The sequence below is a fragment of the Ascidiella aspersa genome, chromosome 9, assembly GCF_963924565.1.
Source record: "Ascidiella aspersa chromosome 9, kaAscAspe10.2, whole genome shotgun sequence".
Classification (NCBI taxonomy): domain Eukaryota; kingdom Metazoa; phylum Chordata; class Ascidiacea; order Phlebobranchia; family Ascidiidae; genus Ascidiella; species Ascidiella aspersa.
In genome coordinates, this window is record NC_139455.1 from 8,974,979 (window position 1) to 8,994,166 (window position 19,188).

The 19,188-nt window shown below is 36.5% G+C and overlaps 2 protein-coding genes across 2 annotated transcripts; one reads left to right on the forward strand and one right to left on the reverse strand.

The window, feature by feature from the left end:
- Positions 1-1,833: 1,833 nt before the first annotated feature.
- Positions 1,834-8,945, forward strand: LOC146132305 (uncharacterized). Its single transcript, XM_083397586.1, has 12 exons — positions 1,834-1,942; positions 2,710-2,767; positions 3,134-3,606; positions 3,709-3,797; positions 4,354-4,482; positions 4,609-4,744; positions 4,900-4,957; positions 5,024-5,167; positions 5,384-5,515; positions 6,273-6,432; positions 6,847-6,917; positions 8,729-8,945. The coding sequence occupies exons 1-12, from the start codon at positions 1,834-1,836 to the stop codon at positions 8,943-8,945; spliced, it is 1,776 nt and encodes a 591-aa protein (XP_083253712.1).
- Positions 8,946-9,570: 625 nt separating this feature from the next.
- LOC146132306 (uncharacterized) lies at positions 9,571-18,599 on the reverse strand. Its single transcript, XM_083397465.1, has 6 exons — positions 18,389-18,599; positions 18,003-18,172; positions 17,082-17,182; positions 16,453-16,578; positions 10,568-11,390; positions 9,571-10,053 (listed from the first exon to the last, which is right to left on the reverse strand). Exons 1-6 carry the CDS (start codon positions 18,552-18,554, stop codon positions 9,838-9,840), a joined length of 1,602 nt encoding a protein of 533 aa, XP_083253591.1. The 5' UTR covers positions 18,555-18,599; the 3' UTR covers positions 9,571-9,837.
- Between the last annotated feature and the right edge of the window lie 589 nt (positions 18,600-19,188).

The following is a 19,188-nucleotide window of genomic DNA, read 5'->3' on the forward strand; positions in this document are numbered from 1 at the left end:
AACTCTTTTAGAAAATTCGAAATGCCCTGCCAAGTGTAGCAGTACATTGCCTCGTTGGTAAAACTTTTTAAAAGTAAACCGCATGTTAAACAATAGGGTGTATCTTTATAGAATCCAAAACCATCGGTTTAGCCAGTCGATCACTGCTCCGCTGACGCGTATATTAACAAGTAAAACTCATAGTTGAAAACTCGAGTAAAAACAGGATCAGACGTTTTGTTTAAAAGGAAAATATATTTCGCCAACTGGCATCATCAGTTCCTGTAAGAGTACAAATAAATAAAATCAGAGCGCAGCCATCAACAAACCAATAAAAGTAAACAATAAAATATTAAAACTTGATAATAGACTAAAAACGCAATGAAAAGTACTACAGCCTCGCAGGCAACACGGCTGGAACAAATGAGTAGGCGACGCAAATAAGTGAAGGAAGGGGAAAAAATACATATGCGCAGTGCGAGATGCTAGACGGTAAAATGCGGCTCGAATGGGTAGCGATAAGATAGCGGTTTATCTTATTCGCGGTAGAACCATTTTTTGGATGTTAATTGTTGCGTTGACTACCTTTAGCCACTTAGTTTCACATATGTCCAACTTTTTCAAAGGTGTTTTGTGTAAAAATGTTATGCTGAAACACTCTGCAATGGTAGGCCTCTGCCTCAGCATGGACATGTGTTTGTCAGCGTAGTGGCGCAGAAGTGCTGCTTTGTCGTTATTTTCTGTTAAAAGTACGTCCTGTTATAACGCTCTACACACAAAAACTTACGACATCGATTCGCTTTCGTTTTCCCCCCCGCACATAAAGCTGATTTAATTAATGAGTAAAAAATTAAAAAAAAATATTCTCATAGCGTAAAAACAAACGCAGTGAGCTAATACATTTTTTTCCCAATACCGTTTTAATTCAATATAATTTCCTAAACTTTACAAATTGGAGTTCAATTTAGGTTTAACTCCTTGAGACAAACAGTGATTTAGCATGAAGATATTTACTCTCAAGGGCGTTCATTCAAAGCCTTCTAAGGTATTGACAAAGACGGGATCTCTATGCTTTGTTTACCACTGGACATACCGACGCTTGAATCGTTGACCTATTCACACAACGAAGTTTATTTACACATCGACTTGGCAGAAAACAAGCGTTTTGGTCGTACGTTACCTCGTGCCAACTATATCTACGTACAAATCTTAGCCATTGTTCAGGCAAAAACTTGTGAAACCGGAAACGCGGCAACCGCTCTGAAGCGGTCAATGCTTAAAGAGTCGAGGCATTTAACTCACTGATGGTCGAGCGCTAAATATTTACTTTACGATGGCCCGGTTGCCAGTTGAACGTTTTACGACGTCCTTTTTTTCGAGCGTTGGGAATCCTGTCGCTGTTTGCACAGAACCAACGAAAAGCACTGATTCATTAGTTTGTCGATATCATTGCTGGCCCGGTAAACAGCAGCAGAGTCGAATTTTGTGGGTTTAGTTTAGAATTTACGTGGGATCTTACAGGAGGTATTTTCGCAGTTTTCGACATATGGTCCGAAATGAATATAAAAAGAGATAAGGTTTTGATTTTCAAAAATAGCAGAAGAACAGTGCTAAGACTACTGGATTTGTAATTTTCTGCGGTCGACTACAAACCGCCACACTTTTGTTGTCAATCAATCAGATGAAGCATTGGCATAACCAACGAAATACTTTTGTTTTAGCAAAGAACCGAACTATTTCGTACAAGGTTAATGATATCTACTGAAAATACAGTAATTCCATTAAAGTAATCTAAAGTTATTAAAAGTTAGGCGAGTTACAAAATTTAGATTTGCGAATTTATCCTTCATTCAAATGGGCGTGTGTTGTTCAAAACGCGGCGTGGTGGCTGTCAAAGAAATTTCTGGCCTTCCAGCCACTGAAGAAAGTTTGTTAATTAAGGAAACTGTGGGTGACGTTTCAGGTAATTATAAAATAATCCAGTTATCTACTAGTTTGTAATTGACAGTCTTATTCAAAAAGTATGCTGATGGTCAAACCATAACCATATCAATTGCTTTGCGTATAAATTTCTAACGATAGTTAGAATAAGTTGTTGCGCCATATAATTTTTGCATAATTTTAGTCATTATATCTTTTAAATAACACAACATTTAGGCATATAGACGTTGTTGTAAAACTTTAAAATATTAATTATTGTAAAAGGAGGCCACAGAAATAAAATATGTGGATATAAAATGAATAGAGTGAAAGTAAAGTAGTTATAGGTTACCAAATCCGTCATTTTGTGCGACATTTAGCGTTTCCGCGTTAGAAGACGCATAGAATACTTTTTGCCTAAAATGAATTATGGGCGTTTTGTTAGGATTGTATCCCAACATATATAAACAAAACATGCTATGATCTTTTGTACTAAGATTACAGTTATATTCAATACTGCAAAATATTATGTTAGTGTATTTTATATGTAGGCTATCTTGTGTCATTGAGCTGCCTTACACAATTTTAAAATAGTTTTTCTCTGTTGCACACCAATTCGCCCATTAGTCTGGATTAAACAGTTTATTGATACTCATGAACTCTAAGTGGAATTAATACCTGATGAAGTCAGCGCGAAGGTTTTTGTCAGATTTGTGCCGGAAGTAAATCATGTGCAAGTGTAGCCTATTAGTAATTAACGGTTATCCAATATTAAGTTTCCTACGCCAAACAATCCTATTTGTGATTCAGGTGCAAAGAATACAAACGGAATTGAATCAAGGCTGAATTTACCTAACGTCGTTGAAAGGTACTAAATCGTACACATTTATTACAGTAGTAAATTGAGGTATTTATTTTTTAACAAATTGAGTAGGTTCCATAGACCATGATCGGGTGCTTTATTCTGAATAAGTTTTCAACTTTCGAATGTCGGCATTGTAGGCTTATCTGTTGAAAAAATCTAAGTGTTTTCTTTATATTTTTTGTACGCTTATGGATGATACCCTATACTTCAAAGAAACAAAAATAAATTTTCTTATTTCAATTCTATATGACGATCCATTTTTCAATATTTGGATAATAGCGACGTTAAAAGATTTATTTTAAAATAAAAAATGAAATAATACGATAGTGTTATGCCATTGTTAACAACAGGTAACAATTTGTTTTACAGTTCTCGTGAGGTGGCAACACAAGAGGCGGAAACTATCCATAGTATTGACCAACAGAATAATTCGGCTAACAGGGCGACCCTGATTTTCCCAACCTACTCTGGTTACCGGGCGCCAAGTAACTCTAGCCCTGGTTTCGGCGCAAAAAACTACAGCACTAATAACCCTCCGAAAGCCTACGTATCGCCCATTCCATCCAGAGCTACAGGGTCGTCGCCCTTAGCAAACCGCAGTGCTCTGGATTACTTGTCAACTCGTCCGTCGCCTACGATTACACGCTATGCACCGATGGCGTCGCCTTCTTTGCCCCGCAAAAGTATGCCGAGTCCATTTCAAATGCGATCCACGAAACTCGTGAATACCAGCGGCGATTTTGACTCCGATCTTGAGTCCGACTCGGAAAAAGAAGTTTCACTTAATGTGACGTCAATCGCTGAAAGGGTCGAAGTTGCTGACGAAACACCACCACCAACAGGTAGATTTTAAATCTCGGAGGTTCTTAAAACTTTCCAAAGCGAAAAAAATAGCAAATATTTCATCATAGATAAAACTCATCATTAATTTTTTACATGTGTAGAGCGAAATCCCCCTAATTTTGAAACGACAACCCAGAGCACTGATGTGCAACAAGTGAACTCTAAGTCCAGCAGTTCGACAATGACAGAGGTATTTCAAGTCAATCTCTTGTTAATATGTTTCATATGAAAACACATCATAAATACATTCTTACGAATTAGAAAGGAAACATTTGAGCGTTTTATAGATTAACTTGTTTGACTGTAAATTGTTTATGACACGAAAGAATATCTATGGATTTAATATGTTCAACGATTAGTCGTAGTACAGTTTGTTTAATCCTGTTTATAGCCATTACCAACTACTGGTGACAAAATAAGCTCTGCGAAAGCGAGATCTCGACAAGACAAAGTTTCGTCGAGCACCAACACAATGGAAGGTAGAATGATCGTTGATGCTATCCATAAATTTGACATGGAATTTTGAATTTTAGTGCGCTAATTGGCATATTCGTGTATAAAAATATCAAATTGTATTCTATGTAACTGCCATATCAAATTAATCAACAAAAGTGTTTGGATAACGCAAAACCGAGCGATTGCTTTCCGAAGCGTTTTAATTTGCACCCAAATTATTTGAATTGCGTTTTATGACGTTTGCTTTTCCACCGTGTCAAGCGTATTATTAGGTAACATGTGTAACAAAGTTAATGACGTCACCAATGTGCATAGTGACGAACGATGTTCAAACAAATACCGAGACACCAAGCCACGAAACCCCCTTGACAACTTCAAGTGACTCACAGACCGCTACAGCGAAAGAAGATTTTATTCAGGTATGCGTTACGAATAATCGTATTTCAAAGGCAAAACCAAATAAAAAACTTTACACTCACAAATTCCAAACTAATGGAACATTTTCATTTTTAAAAACGTCAAAATTTCGGAGTTTTTAATAACAGACGGTGGACGCGTGCGTTGGAACCGAGAGTGAAGTCTACTTCCGTTCTGATGTCACAGTACAAGTTATCAATAAAAAGGAGTTAAAGAAAAGGCGAAAGAGGCTTACGGCCAGTATGGCGGTAGGAACAGACAAAAGTGAGACTGCTGTTATAAATATTATTGGTTACTGGCGTATTCAGATAATTTTAAGAGCAATATGTAAAGTTGTTTTAGTATTACAACATTAGAAAACATTTAACAGTTTTAAAAACGCTAAATGAATTTGAGATTCTGTTTCGTTTTTGTTCAAGGTCTCAACGACGCGAAATCGCCAACATTTGTTGAGCCGAACAAATCCAAATTGCCAAAGTAAGACTAAATATTTAGCAGTAATAGCCATGAAGCAATTAATCTTTACGGTTTCAACGCATTTAGAATCATTATGGAGCACGTGGACGAACCTCAAACTCGGCCACCATCCCCTCTGGCGACATTTAGCAGTCAGCAGACGGAGCGGGAAATTCCGAAACCAGACCCAATTATAGAAACTTTGGAAAACGCGTTTTACAGATTTGCAAGGTAGAGTCGATACATTCTGTCTGCTCTAGCTAAACTGCCAATTTACCATACCGTGACAAATAAGGACCACTATATTTTGTGTTTCGATAACAATCATTACTTTCCATGACCTCAACAATCAAAGAGGTTTGCAAGTTAAACCCTTTACGTAGCATTAAGTGCTAAAAACGTATAAAGCTCTTTAATCGAAATTCATATTTTTCTTTTGTAATTTAGGTACGGTGAGGTGAACAGCGAAGGTCGGGAAATGAACAACAAGAACTGGGCCAAGCTTTGTCGAGATTGCGACTTTATTGACAATCGAAATATACTCGTCGGAGATGTGGACGTCATTTTCTCGCGTCATAAGTAGGGCGATGATTTTTTTGACCTAAAAAAATGAAATTTTGACTCATTTGAAATGCATTAATTTAAACAACATATTGTTCTTTGAAATACCGCATTTGTGTATTGGCGTCGTCGACCACACGTTTTTGATACACAAGTCAGTCCTTTTTTGGGTATATGCAAAACTCTTCAAAATGCTTAGTTAATTTTTTTGTCTAGGCCATTCAAAAAGACAAACACCTATAAAAAAGCCTAGAAAACAAGACGATGATCATTTAAAAAAAATGTAAACAGTTGAAATACAAGGTAAAAATAATTGCAGAAAATTAAAAAAGCGTATACCGACACCGTACATTACTCTAATGAAGATATAATGCAGTTAAAATGTACGTTAAATGTAATTCCAAAATATTTTTTGTGACGAAATTTAACTGAACGACAATTTCAAAAAGCTAACTCGTTTTTCATTTTGTAAACGTGCATTTTTAATCGATTTTGACTTGAAATAATGTTGACAAATGTTGACCCAACATGAAAATTTTGACAGTTTTTTAGTTTTTTTGACAAGTCATAAAATAATCGCCCTAGTCATAGATATAATGAAAATAAGAAATCGTGATTTTGTGTAATTGGTCCTACTACAATCTACATGCTGAAAATTAACATTTTTAAAATAAATAAGCATACAACCTATTAAAATGAAAGCAGTGTAACAGATTCTAAGCTGTTTGCATGTATTTTTTTATTATTTCGAGTGCGTAAAGTTAACATTTTGTAGGCCTAAAGGAGAGCGTTTGATCACATTCGATATGTTCCTGAACTGCCTGAACGAGATAGCAGACCGAAAGTTGACCAAGCAGAAGAAGGATGAAAAATCAAGGAGGGAAGTTATTTACCACAGAGTGATTGGGAAAGCTCCGGAACTGGTTGGAATCACGGTTAGTAGAAACAGCACTTTTAAGAAGTAACATTTGCTCGTGTTCTGCTGCATTACAGTTGCGCTTTATCGGCCTAAGTGACCGTAGAAGAACTCATGGTATATATTTAGTTTTAGAGAACTTAAACGATTTAGGTTTTACACGTTTAAAAAATCTGGGGTTTTGCGAAATTTAAATAAAAGCGATTTTATGACAAAATTATAACACTATTTTAAAGGACACAAACCCAAACCTTATATGATTTTACCGAAAATTGCTTTACAATATGCTTATTGCTTATGATGTGGATAAAATTGCCTTGAATTTTTGAATAAATACGTTCATTTCAATCCTAAATGCCAAATATTATTTTATAAAATTTTCACTCCGTATTCACAAATGTTTTGTGTTTTGTACTTCTTATGTTTTGTACAGGAGGTTTCGAAAACTGGAAATGTTAGTCGAATGACCGACCACCACCTGTATCCGGCTTCACACAAAATGCGGTTAGTTGTATACATATTATAAACTTTGTTAACTAAATGTTCAGTGTTTCCCAACCTTTTTGACACTAGTGCCCCCTTGGGCTAAATATTATTTCATATCGCCCCCCTCATCTTGCTTTACAGTAAAGTATCATATTAATCGTTGTCTAACATCATATTGTCTGCACTTTTGTTTCGATAAGCTGTCCGTAATATTTTAGGTTGTCTAACTTACATTCACTATAGGAATTTATGGATACATTAATTCACCAGGTTATGTCATTACAAGGAAATATTCAACTTTCTGCACCAATACTATCAGGGGTCGGCAACCTTTTCTTGTCACTGGCACCAATCAAACTCAGAAAGGTCTCTGTGGGCCGCACAAAAAGTAAACTAAGAATTGTGTTATTGGAATGTTAGAACAACTGTGAATCAGGCGGACCTCGGATTTTTTCATCCATACTACTAATGAAAAGTGCAATAAAGCTAGTTTGAGGAAACGCGATAACCTTAGTGTTTATAGATAGTGTAATTCAGTGTTTGTTAAGCTCTTTAAGTCCTGGCGCACCTGGCGAGCGAAGCGAGCGCAATATTTTTGGGGTATACCAACATTTCTTTTAAATTTCGTGCTAGTATTTATTACAGAGCGTTTTATAGAATAACTTGTTTGACTGTAAATTGTTTATGACACGAAAGAATATCTATGGATTTAATATGTTCAACGATTAGTCGTAGTACAGTTTGTTTAATCCTGTTTATAGCCATTACCAACTACTGGTGACAAAATAACAAATCAAAAAATGTTAAAAAATATATGTCTAATACTTTTGAATACGTTTTCCTTTTGTCCGCAACCGTAAAAAAGCGCTAATCTATTCCAAAGACAGAATTAAAACGTAAACAAACTGGACGTAGAAAGATCATTGGCGCGAAGCGCAAAATTTTTTGCCCGTACTAAGTTAAAATCGTCAAAAAGTATTTAAAATGGACTCGTGTCAAGTTGTCAAAGAGGTGGCGGGCCGTAAGTTGGCGACCCCTGCTTTAAATATACAAACATTTTGCCGCGTATAAAACTGTGAAACACTACAACAACCAACAACTTTACATAAGAAAGTCAATTATTACGTAACAATGGTCGGAAAACTACCACAAGTTCGCAGTACAAAAGTTGCCATTTAAGGTTAAAAGTTACCTACAGTCCTGTTTGTTACTATTTTTATGTGAACTTTTTATAAAATTTAGCCTATAAGTACTTTTATGTAACGCCCCCTTATGTGCATTCAGCGCCCCCCAAATTAGAAACAGATCCAAAACGCCCCCTTGTAACTCGCCAACGCCCACAAGGGGGCGGTACCGCCCACGTTGGGAACCTCTGCTTTAAACGAAAGAAAGCTTATCGTTTTCTGATTCTATAGGAAATACAATACAAGTTACTGCACCTAAACGTGGGTTTTCATTTTACGTGGGCTGAGCAGAAGCCTATAGCAAAGGGCTACTCAACTGGCGACCGCGGTCCGAATGCGGACCTTTTAGTGTTGAATACGGACCTTCTGTCCCAGTATTTTCCTTAGCAATATGATTTGATGAGTTTTTCTTGGCAAACACTTGCTGCTGTTCATCGAAAACCTCTTTCTATAGTAACGGATATTACAGTATTCACATAGTGAAAGCAAAAGACATATGTAATTTATACCGTATTACATTTTGTATGACTGTAAATTATTTTATGATATAGTTATAACGGGCCTAAGCAAATTTTCAACTTTTGTAACTAGACCTTTGCTAAAAATAGTTGAGTAGCCATGCTATGACACAATCACTTTTTACAGGTTTGACGAAGAAGGTAGGGGCTTAGGCATCGATGAGAAGTTTGAGATGATTGATGCCCATTTCGGATACGTGAACGGTTACAAGGAGCGCAATCAGTACGATCAAAAACTCGCCGGACGTCCAACCTCAAGCTCGTCCAGCATAAGACCTTCCTCAAACTCCTCAAAAATCAGACCAGGAACATCTTCCTCGCAAAGAAGTCAAAGCCCCAGATAAAATTTGTTTAGCTTAACTTGTTTGGTTTATTAGAATTGTTGTGATGCTTTACAAACTTTATGGATAGTGGATCTGTCGCAACAAAACGGTTGATCGTAATGAGGGGCTGTTACATTTATCCATGCGTTCGTCCTTTTGCATATTAAACTATTCATATGCCTGGTGCAACATGTATACTACGTTACTCATTCAACATATTTTCCTTTTTCTGGGTTTAATATAGACTATCTTTTATACAACTTATCACAATTCAAGTTAGAGCGTAAATGCTAAATATGTCAAGGAAACTGCTTAGGGCAAAACTTTGACTTTTGTCACTGTGAAAAAAAATGCTTTTGCACAATCCTCAACTATACTGAAACAAGTCTTTATTCGTTTATTGTCTTCTTTTTACAAAGTATTTTTACCCAAATGTGTTTATTGTCTTGAGGTATGACAAATGTATTGTAAAATAGCTAAAAATATATTATTCATAACTTTGTCCTGAAAGTACGTTAAGTCATTTTGTTATAGTCTATTCTTTCGCTGAAGGAACCAAATAGAGTTATGGGCGGCAGAAAATTTTAATAGCTGGTAAGTTCCGGCCTTTCTCTTTGGGACGACAAAATCGTCATATGTGGGCAGTTATATATTAACGTATATGCGCGTATTACGCAGTTGCATTACAGATATAAAAACGTGTTCTGTAAATAAATGTTAAGATGAAACATATAGTTTTAAAAAGAATTATAAATACTTATACTGCGTTAAAAACTAGAAATCTATGACAACATTTTTAATATAATTTTATCATCGCATTTTGAATAGGGCAAAGTTCAGTTGGGTTTTACAAATTTTTATACATAATAAAACACAGTAAATAGGCTTGAGTTTAACACCGGCTCTCCTGCCTTTATGCATTGTTAGATTCTGATTGTCCACTTTCCCAGCTGTCGCTCTGGCCGTCCCCATAAGGAGGAACGTTAGTAGGTGGTTGCTCTTTCTTAACGTGAACCATCCACAGATTCCTCCAGTAACGAGTTTTCATAAGCTTATGAAAGCGAGTGCGCATCGCTGGAACGCGGGAAAAATACAGGAACGGGTTCAGCAATGAGTTTAGAGTTGTGATCTGAACAAAGGTACTTCGTCAGTTAGATTATGAACGTTATTAACTGAATAAAAGAAACTGTTAAGGATGCACCAAAAATCTTACAGTTGATGATCTACAAAATGTACTTTGTTTGGTAGGATAAATACCATTACATAATAAATATAGGAAACGGCTAGGCTAGCTAAAAGCTAGTTTACCAAAATAAACTTTTAATATACTGTGCCCAATACATTAACTGCGAGTAAATGCACGGCAATCACTATTCTAAAGTTCTCCGTACTAAATTAGTTGAACTAAAACGTAACGCATTCTGTTTCACAACAGGAAGTTGGTTTTATGTCAGGGATATGTATTTATGCCACTTTATTTGTTTATGGGCTAAAAGCGGGGAATAATTCATAATCATAGCCAGTTAAATATTTGTAGTTACGTATTTTTACCTATTTCGGTGCATTTATCGAAATATTGGCCCTGTTTTAATATACCCTCAGCTACCCTCGCAGGGCCTGTTATGTCCCCTTAAATGCCTTACCTGCAACAGAATGTTGAATATTTCCTTCAGGCTTCGGTCGTTGTGTGCGTATGTGTACATGATAAAGATCATGAGCGGGCACGTTGTGATGACGAACACAGTCATGATGGCAAACATCGAACGCATCACGCGCACGTCACGGCGACGACCCACCTTGGTGCGACGTCGTTTCTTTGCTGCAGTGAGGCGACGCAAAGTCCCGATCATACTTTGCGTGACCGACTGTCGCTGATTGGAAGGTAAACTTTTTTTGCTCTTTGGTCGCATCACGACTTTGGGTGACGTCGCCTGTGTGGACTCGGCTTTTCGATATAGAACGGGTTTACTAACCCCAGGACTGATTGGAGTTCGTGGTGGGCTAACTGGGTTAAGTTTTTCCTCTTGTTTGTTGGATTCCCTGCTGCTGTCCGTCAGTTGAGTTTCGTCTGTGTTATTGTGACTACAACCTTCCCGACTATCTGTATTCACTACGTTAAACTGGAATGCGCCATTCACTGGGATAAATACGTCGTCGTCAGGAGTTGTACGGCAAGCGTTTGATAGAGTTGGCAACGCAGCGTTGTTTTTCGTCCCATTTGTCGAACTAAGTTGGGTCTGTTGACTGCCGCTCGACGATTTTCGACTGTTGGCTGTCGAATGCCGAATCTTCTGTGATTGCTTATGGATGCCGTAAAACATGAGGGCGTATATTACCACCGTGAATAGGAAGGTAACGCTTGACATGGCGCTGGCAAGAAGCAACTGCAACTTTGTGAGAGGTGGCAACTGTTGTGAACACGACTCATCGAAGCAATACTTAGCATCGGGGTGCAAGTTATGAATTCTGTGAAAAAATAGGCTGATTCTAACTATACTTGGCACAAATTTACTTAGAGTTTAAATAACTATATAAAATTTCGTGTAGTTTAAGCTGACTTTTTTCGGCAAAACTAGTTTAAGCTGTATTTTTCGGTAATACAATTTACATTTATGAGATTTCAAATCTAAAAGCGAGGTAAAATTTAAACAAGAAAGAAATTATGTTTTATAATTGATGTAAAAATATCAAAATAACTTTATAACAGTTCTACAAGCTGATAGATACCTCGCATAGTATTATTTTTTTTAAGACAGCTTACATAATATACCCTACCCACGGACTCAAGCCATAAGACTTAAATAAGAACAAGATCAACGCCGAATAAAACCAAGTTCGAGATTAGACCAAACTTTGACTAGTACCAAATAGTCGTAGTACCGCCTAAATCGGAAAAGTCCTAAACCCGTCGGAATAACACCTAAATCAGTGCTTTTCAACCCGTGGGATGGTACGCACTTGTGCGGATGAAAAAAATTGTAACGCGGATGACTAACGTCGTGCGAATAAATGTGCGGATGAAAATGGTGCATGTTATTGTTTTTTATTATGTGTAATACAGTAATCAAATAAGCTGGTGCGCCCACTTATGCGTTACAGGTACAGTAATCTCAGTGGTTCATTGCAGCTTAAGCTATCTATTTTATATCGGTCAAGGCTTATAGGCACACTGTTTTAATACACAAACCCTGTATTGTTATTTCACTAATAAAACTAAAGGTTGTAAACTTACTGTACTTGTTTCGTGCGGATGGAAATTTTCCGAAATAATAAAGTGCGGATGAAAATTTTAGAGGTTGAAAACTTGAAAAGCACTGACCTAAATGATCAAAATCAGACCTAAACAACACTTTGCCTAACCTGAAATCCAACTCCTATGTACATCACTAACTCCCCTAGTATTTCAAACCTAAACCATTTTCTAACCCCACCCATTACCCGCCAATAACCAAAAACAGGGCCAAAAACCCGGTGCCAAAACAGCGGCACCCCAACGGTGCCGGCCAAACTAGGGCGCTCAAACGTCGACACAAAAAATGGCTGAAGTCAGACCGACGGCCCCCTATCGTCCCATATAACCTATACTGACACTACAGTTTCAAGCGTTATTTTTGCCATTTAGGCCTATTTTAGAAGAATTTAGGGCGTATTTCGGCAGATTTTGGTCTTATTCAGACGCTTTTGATCTTATTCTGTATTGGAAATTACTGCGTATTGGGCTTTATTATGTCCTTGGTCCTAATACAATGGTTTTATAGACTTTTCTGCTTTACGTATTGCTTCTTTTTAGGTCTTGTTGTGTGTTCGTATATCCACCACCAAAAGCATATACCTCACTATAATAACTAGGACCAGGGGCTGATCCAATGAGCACTAGGCCATTCTCCGCTCCCAAACTATATTTTCTTTCAAATTTTACTATGCAAATGCAGCTTGTGTGATTTTTGTGTTTTCTAGTATGTTGTTCAAAAGGCGAGGTAGTATGATCAAAAACAATATTTTTTAGCTCAGAAATATTGGTTACAGTAGATTGTTAATTAGTTTTAAATATGTTTTTTGCGATTGACAACTCTACTTCCTAGCTGTGTGAAGAGTGACTTGCGCTACTGAAGTTAGATTCCTGACACACAGGGGAATTTTAGCTAAACAAAACTTAGGATGAGATTAAAGTGTTTTGAAGCGGAAGAAAGCCTTAGGCACGTATTATTTGAAATACTTGAATTTAAATAATTGTTAAAAAAGTCAGTTACTTGGCCCGCGCCAATTACACTCACCAAATTTTCGCGCTTTTTAGTAAGCTAACATTTTCCATACATTGATTACATTTTTACATGGATATAAGTTTGCTCTGATTGTTTGATTTTCGCAACGGATAAATTATCTGAGGTGCGTTAGTTTCCTGGCGTGAAATGTGAAGATAGTTGTTACGTCACTATGAGATTTAGTTGGCCCAGAACTTGGGTTGATTGCTTGCACAATACCTGGCTCAGTAGTACTGTGCTAGTAGGAGGTGTTATGTACCTGACAATAGAAATTAAATATAGTTTTATACTACTTGTTAAAATGAATTGTTTCTATGTATGTATTGTTGTTTTATACTTCTTTGTGTTTCCATAGTAGTCCAGTAAGAGGAGGTATTATTTGTTGTGGTATAATTTTAATCGACTTAACCAAGGTATCAATGTGCCCAAAAGAATAAAATAAAGGTGAATTTACAATTTACATGCGCGAATTATTTGACTTTCTATAATTCTTTGTAGACAACAGGAATAGATTCAGAATTAGGACACATCTTTTCTGCAGCTGAAAAGCAGAATTCATTAAAATTCATTTTATGCTGTACGGTACACTTGTAAACAGTTGTTAAATCTCAGTAAGATATCTGTCACAGTTATATCGGCTATTGATTTCGCTCATCGAAAGCTATCCGCCCACGTACGGAAATAGTGACTACGGTTGTGACACACCATCTATGTAGGCTACTCGGCCCATTCTGTCAAAAAATAGATGACTAGGAAATTATAATTAAGATGCTATACGTATTATGAGGTGCAGTATTTAGAATCATTTCAACAATTGTTATTTTTTTATATCAAATACTACGGCCCCTTGAATTCGAATTGGTTTCTATGATATTTCTAGAAATGCATAAACTGTTTTAGAAAAAGCTCGTAAATTAAATATGTATGTGAAGGCTTGCCATACGTCCCGGTTTAGCCGGGACAGTCCCGGTTTTCAGGCCTTGTCCCGGTGTCCCGCCCGGTTAACCAATTTGTCCCGGATTTTTCAATTTAAGATTTGCAAAGAAAAAAGAAAAAATGTAAAAACTCTTGAGTTAGCCATTTAGCAATTCTTTATTAAAAACTAAGTAATATACTTTTTACTTTTCGTTTTTGGTTGGTAAGGCTGTCAAGCATTGTTTTTAACATAAATTACTTATTTTTCCAGCGGGTGTTGAGAAATATTTTTCTGGGGCTGAGGTTGCTGGGGTTAGTTTCTTTTTTGTGTGTGCTGAGTAAAACAATTTAGATGGATATTATCCGGCGGGTACTGGGAATTTTTGAGGAAGATAATCAAGCGCCGTCGCAACCCGGTCACCTTTAAGCAATTTTTATTTCCAAGGATTTTTTTTCACGTATGACGCAGTTTGGTGCCGGTATCATTTGCTTGAATATTACGCAAGCCTAAACAATTGCTGTTACAACTTAAAGTTTAACGTTTGTTAGTAACTCTGGATCGATAAATGTCGCCGGTTTTCAGCATTACAAATCAAATTAAAGTCATGACATACTGATTGCCTTAATAAAAATAAGTTTTAATGTTCGCCAAAGTTGGCATTAATAGTAACCAATTTTCAGTTTCAAACGAGATTTTACTTATGTTCGACGCAATATGGTACAGGGATTGCGTATCTGCTTAAAGGTTTAACGTTTGTGAGTGGTTCCAAAACTGCTTTTTGGTTACATACTTTGTTGCATTGTATAAAAAACTTTAATAGCAATTACCTGCGAGGAAATATATTGAAATTACGTATATTGCCCTAATCAAAATTAATTACTTTTAGTTTAAGAACTTCTTGAAGTATGTTACCACGCAAAATTTTGGTAGAGTTCGCAAAATTTCGCATTTAATGCGGCGGTTTCAATTGTAACCAATTTTCAGTTTCAAACAAGATTTTACTAACGTTGAATTACGTTTTGCTAAAAATCACGCAATGCGAACCAGGGCTGCTATACAACTTAAGGCAGTGGTTCAACCTTTTATGCTTCGTCGCCCCCTTTAAAAGGCGCTCAACCCTCGTGGCCAACAGCTTAAAAAAACAACCTTGCATCGCATTACGTGTTTTTACTTGTTTTACTTCCTTACGTATATAACAAATACAGCCAAGGGCCACGGTTGAGAAACCCTGACTTAAGGTTTTGCGTTAGTGAGTGGTTCCCTATGTCACTGGTTTCCGTAACGTAAAATATGTTTGACGTGCTTAGCGGCTGGGTATTTAGTCGTTTTATTTTAAATAAGCACACATTAAATGCAATTTTGTTTCAACAAAATGTAAAATGTTAGTTTGAGAAGACGAACATTTAGATGTTTCACAGTCACGCAGATAAATGCGTTAATTTATAACACGCCATCCGATTAAATGCTGCTTTCACACAGGCTAAAGAATGTGACTCCATTTGTGGGGAAGTAATTAGTTAACCCATTCCATGCACAATAAGCAAAAAAAAAATAGTCAACGGACGACCAACATCTGTGCTGCAAACATTAACGATTAGAGAAATTGAAATGTTTTATTTAGAAGAATTTAAAATGTGTACCACTTTACACACTATTTTGCACTCAAGCCAGGATATCACCCTATCCGTAACATTACTATTTAGTAACATGGTGAATTACCTTTTTAAATCATCGGAAATAACACGCGGCTCAAGCAAATGACGCGAAGTAGGCCTACAACATAATATGTAATAGTTTTAAGAGGCTAGCTTGATCGAATGCTACATTTTGTTTTATCTATGCTTCAGATTGATTTGGTGCGGGGAATTCGAATTTGTTATGGACGCAGCGCCTTTGCCAACAAGTACGGCCTAATATTGTTGCTGGTTTCACGAGGGCCGCATCCTACTTTAATTGTAGAAAGTTTTTACGCGACTCATTTGTTTCACAATGGAGAAAATTACCTTCGGTTACAATTTAAATTACTTAGACAAACTACCCTTAAAAACAGAGCCCTGAAAAATACCACCTGCCAAAATATAAAACAACCGCAACCCCGTTAAGTTAATTAGTTGCATTAAATTCTTTTGTATTAGGTCTACATTAAGTTTATTTGCAGTTTCCAATATGCGTCCCAGATTTACGTTTCTACAAAATGGCAAGCCTATATATGTGATATATATAATTTTTAGCAGACAAGGGCCTTTAGGAAATGCCAAGTATAGTCTTCCATTAATGTACAATGCACAAAACCACCCACCTGAGCAATCCTAAGACAAATCATTTAGGATGAGTTAAAATCAAGACCTACCTGCAATCACAGAGTTCTACGCAAGACCATCCTAACATAGGAGCTATGACCTGCATTGTGATTGGCATGATCCACATGAACAGGATTACGCACACCGTTCGTTGTCTGGTGATCGTTGTCTGGTATCTATCATAAAGGCATCACACTTAACTATCGAAACCAGGTGCTGCTTAAGGTTTAATAAAAAGATTGGACATTAAAATGGTTAGTATTGTGTACACGTTAAAAAAATGTTATTGTAAACGCCTAAACGAGTTTTTGGACCTCACGGTTACCGAACAAGGGGCTTTAGATGTTGAAGCGTATTCAACATTTACGCATAAAAAGTTTGTGATATTATGCAAAAAAGGTCACTTTTTTGTGACGTTGAGTTTAGAAGTCACTTTATAACGTCATGTTTGGCACAACTTTATAACGTCACATTATGACGTAACTTTATGACGTCATCACTGAACTGACCAAGTTACTGCCCTTGGTATGATATCTCGGTTTTGGGTCAAAAAAAAATCTGTTAATTGTAATTGATACGGTCACCACTTATTTTCGCAAAAACATGACATTATCATAAATGTTAAATAAATATCATACAGCAATATTTCTTAAATAAAAAAATAATCAGTTTAACTTACTTTACAGTGTGAAGTATGAGCATATAACGGTCCAATGCTATCATCATCAAACCTTGAAACGACGCCATCACTGCTACTATGCTAAATCCGTAGAATATTACCTAAAATGTTGGTACATTTATCGTGTGTTAAACAAAAAAAGATGCAGCAGATGCAATTGGCAATAAGGACAACTAAACATTTTGTATGTTTACGTCTGTCGGCTTTAGACCTGTCTTAACTTAGGATAGATAGAGAATACTTATTACACACCAACAGACAGGTGTACAGAGGAATCTATAACATTTGTTTGATAGAATAAGAATTTCAGCGATTTTAGGCAAAAATTTACGTCATAACTTGACCCCACTAAAAAGAAACGTAATAAACTTCGTACTATAGTTTGAGCTCGTGCACACATGTATAATATAACCGTGCCTAAACACATTGAGTGGCGTAGCCAGCCGAGGGGGGAATAACAATGTTAGCAAACTGTTTCGAGCAGCAACTGACTGCATGAGTGTTAACGCAATACTCAAAAACCATTCAAAGAGCAAAAACTGTCTAAAAGTAGTGAAACCTGATGAAGACGTTCTGTATAGCACGTCGAAACGTCGATCCATTATATATTCTGCTGGAAGAGCAACACTCCGTTTAATGGCATAAGAATGATGTATAAAGTAGCCTTCGCTTATTTTTCGTTTTTCCTACATACTGTTTATTACAAAGACCACACGTTGCAAAATAAATATCATAATTTCGGCATGGAAGAGTCAAACCACGTTTGCTCTTATAACAAGTGATTAATTCAACAATACTATTATGTTCAACAAAATGGCCACAAACGGCACAATGGCCCTTGTAAGTAAATGAGACAATGGCAGTGGATAAGACAATGACAATGGAACTTTCATGTCGAAATATTATCATACTGCTGATTACCTTGACATAAAGCGAAACTGGTAGCTGTAGCAACTCGGCAATTCCGTACCAGAAAAACACGGTAAGGCCAATCAAAAGGTCTGCGATGGCAAGATGAAACAACAGCCAGTGTAGCGGCGTAAATCTTTTGGCAGGATAGCGAAGTAAAACCAATAGGACCAAAGTATTTCCTGTTTGAAATTATAATGTGAAGGCGACTTTTTAAAGACTCTTTAAAAATATTTTTATGCCAAGTTGTTTTTTTCATTGTGTTTAATAATAAGACATTTTAATTAGCATCCTGTTTTAGGGATATTACCAATTACAGAAAAAGCCATTATTAAAAAAATTATATTACTTTCCAGTAGATTTAGTAATACACCACTCCGCGAAACACAGCAATTTACCTCCAATGATTATAAAACCAATCAAAAGCGTTACAATATTGAAAGTCATAGAAATTTCTTGGGCAAATATGCACACGTTCGTTTCCGACGGCAGAGCTGTTGACATGCCATCTTTGTCATGTCTCCAATAATAGTCTATATCAGTGGTATGACTTTCGTTCATCATATTGGCAGCTTACACCTATTCATTACACAATTGAACTAACCGACGTCTACCTAAACCTTTTAGGAAAATAATATAATATTAATGATATTACCAAGTCTCTTTAACCACCGGTAGGCGAAAATGTTTTTGCCGGTCAAACTGTTGGCTTCAGTTATACGGTTGACAAAGTTTAATTTGACTACTTTAACTGCATAAATGTTCAACTTTTTCGGGCTTTCGTCTTCTTGGTATATGTTGGAGCCAGCTTTGGGAAAGTCTGTTCACCATAAAAGGGCGGAGAGTAATTAACGACTCTCTGAGCTCTAAGTTTAAGTTATGCCAAATTAAAATAACACAACTTGTTGTGGTATGATGTTTTTTGGTTAGGGCTACAACTTTACAAGGCTGGGTGTAATTTTTTTGTTATGCAAAACTAATTGTAGTGGTTGTTGGTTTCTAAAACCCACGAGCAAAGTTTATTATCAACTATATTGTTATCTAACTGCTTATAAAATAAGTATTTTCCCTAAAATTCAGGATATTTTCCTTGAAATTCAGACACTTAAAATTAAATGAACGCTTATTTGATTAATAATATTTTACTGTGGTTTTTGACCGTAGTATGATAACAATGTATTCTACAACAGAATAACAT